This window comes from Vitis riparia, chromosome 19 (genome assembly GCF_004353265.1).
Source record: "Vitis riparia cultivar Riparia Gloire de Montpellier isolate 1030 chromosome 19, EGFV_Vit.rip_1.0, whole genome shotgun sequence".
NCBI lineage: Eukaryota > Viridiplantae > Streptophyta > Magnoliopsida > Vitales > Vitaceae > Vitis > Vitis riparia.
Genome location: NC_048449.1, coordinates 2,280,122 through 2,285,982, shown reverse-complemented (window position 1 = coordinate 2,285,982; position 5,861 = coordinate 2,280,122). Strand labels below are relative to the sequence as shown.

The 5,861-nt window shown below is 36.9% G+C and overlaps 1 protein-coding gene across 1 annotated transcript; it reads right to left on the bottom strand.

Moving 5' to 3' along the window:
• Positions 1–1,676: 1,676 nt before the first annotated feature.
• Positions 1,677–5,238, bottom strand: LOC117908069 (glutamate receptor 2.7-like). Its single transcript, XM_034821727.1, has 5 exons — positions 5,079–5,238; positions 3,712–4,958; positions 3,298–3,613; positions 2,549–2,946; positions 1,677–2,214 (listed from the first exon to the last, which is right to left on the bottom strand). Exons 1-5 carry the CDS (start codon positions 5,176–5,178, stop codon positions 1,756–1,758), a joined length of 2,520 nt encoding a protein of 839 aa, XP_034677618.1. The 5' UTR covers positions 5,179–5,238; the 3' UTR covers positions 1,677–1,755.
• Positions 5,239–5,861: the final 623 nt, after the last annotated feature.

Sequence of the window (5,861 nt, the reverse complement as noted above, 5' to 3'; positions counted from 1 at the left end):
ATTATGTGACTTTTCTTTGTGAATTGGTAGGTTTGGGAATTTCCTTGCAATATTGATGCAGCTTTCATGGAATGACCTGTTTAGACAGGACTATAAAAATGTGACTTTGAAGGGTTCCTTATTTGGAATCTCCAGTATATTTGGTGTATACTATCACTAGAAACAAAGCTTGAAAATTGGTAAACATGCATGTACTTTGATTTTTTTCTTTTCATATGTGGATTGATTGAAACTCATTGAAACACTTGACTTATTCAAATATACAGGCCCCCTATTGAGACTAGAATTTTTTTATTTCTTCGTTATAGTAATATATACGCGCATTGATCAGAGATTGTTGAAATTATTGAGCAATCTTAGACTGAGTCAATGCCTTTGTTATAAAAGAATCCTGAGATTACAATCTTGACATTGAATTCATTGCTAACTACCATTGTGTTCTGAGACTCTTAATTTTTTGTTTCAATAGCTTGACGTGTAGAGCAAACAAAATGCCTTTAGGTAACAATTTTATGTTGAGGAGACACATAAATTCAAATGTCACTGCATGCTAATTCCAGGCCATGGGAGTCTTGACTATGCCTTATATTATAAGTTATACTTGTATTTGGATTGACTAACTGAATTAAAATTAAAGATTATTCCCTTGTTCTTATAAATTACTCACTAATTAGATAGCTTTCATCACCTGAACTCATTCGATTTCACTGCTCCATGTGGAAAGATTTTATCATTCATGTCTTTCTCTTGATCACATCTCTTTACATTGATGAAGGGCTTACAACCATTCATTCGCCAGTGAGGAAAAATCAAGGAAAACTTGGTGATATCTATCATTCCTCTTGGTTGAATCTGAAGATCATGACTATGACCTTAAGTTTATACAATTACGCATTATTCACCAACAATTAGATGAGCTTGAATATCAATTGGTATTAGGGCAGCATGGGATTAGGTAGGTCTTAGAAGTTTCAAAGAAGAGTTGGTTACCACCCTTACAGTAATGACCAACGAAGGAAAAATTGATGGTTTTGACAGCTTGAACTTGTCCTTGAGAGACATTAAATCATCATTTATATAGTTTTGCTATATGTTTCTTTTTCATTTTTGATTGAATAGCATCTAGATTTTTAGGGTTTTTGATGGGTTTTAAGCCTTTTTTTTCCTTTCACATACTTGCCAACAGATGGGCTTTAAGCTCCAAACAAGAACTAAGAGGATGTTTGTTTTTTTTAACTTTTTATTAAAAGTAATTTGCTTTCAGACTTAAAGTTATTTGTTTTTTTTACTTTTTTCACGATTTATTATAAACTTTTTACTAAATAGAAAAAAATCAAAATATTTTGTTTTTTCTAAATGGAAAAAGTAACATATTGGTTTTTCTTTATCTTTTTAATGTTTAATAGAAATAAAATATTAAAAAAACAAACAACCTAACACTTAACACTATTAAGTCGTTAAAATTCTATTTAGAATTAAGTAAAAAAAAACAAACACCACCTAACTCTAAATCCATCATATTAATATATGATTTTTTATATACAAAATCAAGAACATTTATATATTGCTTAATCTAAAATGGTACAATAATGCCCAAATGCATTTTAAAAATAAGAATTACATTGCATTCCACAGAGCACAAACATACAGAAAAAATTCTATGAATTCTGTGCTTAAATGCATTCACATATGGGTTATGGTTTCCCAAGTATCCTCTAAAATTTGGATTTTTTGGGGTTGATTTAGCTTGTGGATTTAGGAAGAACTTCTAGAGCTGCAATTTCTTTGCCATGGCACTCTATATCCAAAGTATTGTGGTGAATGCATAGATGCGTGTTGGGCATTTCCATTACTTTTTACGTCGCTAATTCCTCTAGAGAATCGACCACGTGGATGTGATCTCCATCTTCTCATTACAGCTGATATTAGTCTCCAAATGGCCATATGCCCCAACGAATAATTATACAAATAGGTTAACCTTTCTCTGGCCATGAAGATTACAAGACAAACTGTTGATACACCTCCTGTTATTAAGAAAAGAACCCAAAAGCTGCTAGGGCTAAGACTACTGCTATCCTTACTGGTTTCTGCATTTGAATCACACTTCTGGGATCCAATCAAATTGTTCTCTAAGTCGTCTAACTCACCTTTTTCGGCCACCTCCAAGACTGCTTTAGATATGTCTGGAAGAATAGATGATCCCTTTGGAAACACCTGAAAGAATCGGCACAATTTAATTAATTAATCATATTAATAATCATACACTAGATAGACTAATTAATTTTGGTTTGGTGCAGATAAATGGGTTTCAGTTCTACATGTTTGGTTGCTGAGAAAAGTTGGGGAAAGGGGAAGAAATCTTCTATTGATTTGGGACTTCAGAGAAAACAAAGCCACCACTCAATTGAACCCTAATTCAAAAGCACTTTTTCAAGAAACACAGCCCAAATGGCATTGAATGGCAGGTTGATAGGCTCACCTTTGATCTTAGAAAATTTGAGTAAGATGGAAAAAGGAGAGTTAGCTATAAAGGAATATAGGGACTTACAAATCCAAAGCCACCAACTTTGTATGTTTTCCCAGAAGCAGCAAAGCCTTTGCAGTTTTGGGCAAGGAATATTTTGGCGTAGGGAGCTTCAATGAAGGCTGCTGCTATCTCTCCGCTTCTGAGATCTCGAGCATACTGGTCAGCTGTAGTAATATCTTTTATGTTTCTCATTTTTATTCCTATGACATCCACCAAATACCTCACCGCGAATGATCGTTTGCTGCACCCAACAATGGAATTAGCACTCTTCAGATCTTCCACATCGACCACAGTAGGTTCAAGGCGTTGGACCGTAAGCATGCTCGTAAGATTAGCAGTGTAGCTATTCGTTATCACCAGAGATGCGAACAGCCAGACCACCATTACCAACCGGGACAGATTACTATGTTGCCTTCCTCCTGTGATTCAGAAAGATAAATGCATGAGGGAACCTTAAAGACCTGTACAGCCTCAATCCCCATCTTCCATGTTACATTTTGAACAATGGGATACGAAAAAATTCATCAGATACAACTATCAAGTCTATTAGGGTTACTCTTAGCTGATCAAGAGAGCAATTATGATGTCAAATTGGCTTGAAATTATGACATAAAATGTGCATTTGGAAATATCATCCGAACCCTTATGATTTTCATAGCATTGAAGAAAGAAATGGATACGTGCAACAAAATTATATACTAATTCTATATGAGAAGTGATATGTTCAGTTTCAGATACAGTAGATGAAATGGATGATTTATAGCCCTTACCATGCATAGAGAAGAGGGTGGTGAAGGATAGGCAAACCAAGGTTCCCATTTGGTTCAGAATAGAGCCTGTCATAAGTTCTGGGTTTTGGTTTCGTTCTATCAACCAGAGGGTGAAGCCATTGTAGATGGTTATAGCACCTGTTAGAACCCACATCGCCTTGGTGAAGGGCTTCATGAATAACCAAGCCCTATTGGATTTCTCTACTTTCTCAGGAACTATCATCACCAATCCTGGTTCTGTGTAGGGATGCGAAAATTCAGCCTGGTCACATCTCTTTGAAACTATCGACGTATCACCTACCACTGCATCAAATTTCTTAACATAGATACAATTTTATATGTCAAGTATAGAAAAGTATTAGTAATGTAACTTACAATGGAGTTAAGAGTAAGGAGAATGGACAAATCTCTCACCTTGAGATGAACCTGTTCCACCAAATCATCATAGGTACCACTGAAGGGAAAAAACTCATAAGGTAGACTGTAGTTTAAATGTTTCAGAACTGCTTTGAAGACTTCGATTGAGAACCCGGAAACCGATTGATTGCCTCCATCATCATATGTTACAGAAACAAATTGTTTGAATGTGCCATTGAGGGGCACTCCAATTCGCAATGGGGTTTCGCTTGTAGGAAGTACCCATCCTCTTGGGGTGGAAATAAGGCCTCCTGGCCAAAACACTTGCCCCAGGATGTCCATGGAGCTACTGTTTTGAATTTGACCATTAGTAGGCTTGGCGAAGCCTGATCCCTCCGACCAGAATCCGAGCTCTCTATAACTTTTTCCAATCACATTAACAATCTGAAACATGCGCTGTGGAGCCAAGCGTCGTCTCTCAAATTTGATTCTATTTGTGAGGCCATGGAAATCGCTGAGTTCAATCTTTTCTAACAATTGTTGGGTTGACCCGTTGTTGTCCATTGCTAGAGCAACAGACCACACAGCATCGTATGCCCGAACGGCGAAAATCCCAGGCTCGTAGTTGTCTTCCTTAGGATACAGTGATCGAAACTTCTGTCGAAATCTGGAGTAGAAGTCTTGGAACCGGGCTCCGTCTTTCTGGAAGAAGCTCTTCATTCCTAAAACACCTTCCATGGAAGAGATGATTGAGGAATTCATGGAATGTACAAGATTTGTGATGCTGTCTGTAGTGATCCAAACAGAACCCTTTTCCATCATGCCCAATTCATTAGCTTTTGAAAACAGACGCTCCGCCATTGATAAAGATGAATGAACCACAAAGACTTGCGACTGCTTTCCTTTAAGCCGTTGGAGCTGATCAGATAAAGAAGAAGAATTAACTGCAGATGATGGTGGGAGAGCTGCAAGGTATCCGATTTCTGAACCAACTTGCTTGAGGGCATCAGCAAGAAATGGAATGATCTCAGAGCCAGCAGAGTTGGTATCCTCGTATATCACATTGATCCGACGCCATCCCCAAGACCCGATAATGGCTGCCACAGCTTTCATTTGCAGGCGTTTCTCCGGGGAGACTCGAACAAGGAACGGCCAGCGATCTGTTGCCCACTGCGGAGCTGCATCAGCCAAGGAAACAATCGGAATATGAGCTTTACTACCAAGCTCCACAACTAAAGATGCTTCTTCCCATGTCTCAAGGCCGATAATAGCTTGCACTCTCCTCTTCTTGATCAGATTTCTGGCTGCATCCGAGAATACATACGAAAGTTAGAAACAAAATTCATTCAAATTAATTATCGGGTACATCTTCAAATTAAGTTTCCTTCGAATCACTGAAAGATAATTAGATTGGTGGAGTTTACCGGAAAGCAAAGTAAGAACTGGATCACTTTGAGAGTCTCTCACATGCAAATCCAATTGTCGATTAGATTTGTTGTTGAAGTCATGGATGGCTAACTTCATTGCTACTATCTCTTCTTTACCGATACGCGAACTATTATCTACGATAACACCAATGTTGCCCATGTGGCCGGTGCCTACTTCGGCTGCTTCTCCTGGAAGCAACAGAATTGTGGCCATGAAGGATAAGAGAAATGAATCCATTTTCTTGTAGTTTGGGCAATGAACAGAGAGTTGAGACCTTAATTTCATAGTTCTTAATTTACCTGATGGTGGCCTCAAAGTCTATAGTCCATTTATACGACTTCGAGATTAATTTATGAATAGATGGATTAGGCGCCAATTTTTGTTTGTTAGCTCATGTCAACAAGTGGACCATGACAACATATACGAAAATTATAGTCAACTTTTACGCATACAGTTGAGAGAATCCTTAAAGATTTTTTTCACTAGCTATTTGATGGATCCTCTCATGTACATATAAATTATCACAATTAGTTTGAGAAGGGTATGACAAAATTTGATAACAAAAACTAATTATTGTAAACAAAAAACAAAAAAGTTTGAAAGTGATACATACTTAAAATATTAGGGTTTTAATTATACTCTATTCGATACATATTATTGGTTCATTATTTAACAGTTTAAGTTTTTGAATTAATTTTCATAGAGTTAAAGCTCGATGATATTTATTTTTCTAAATAGGCAAAGGTGTTAAAGTTTTAGCTTACGTAGAGTTCATATAT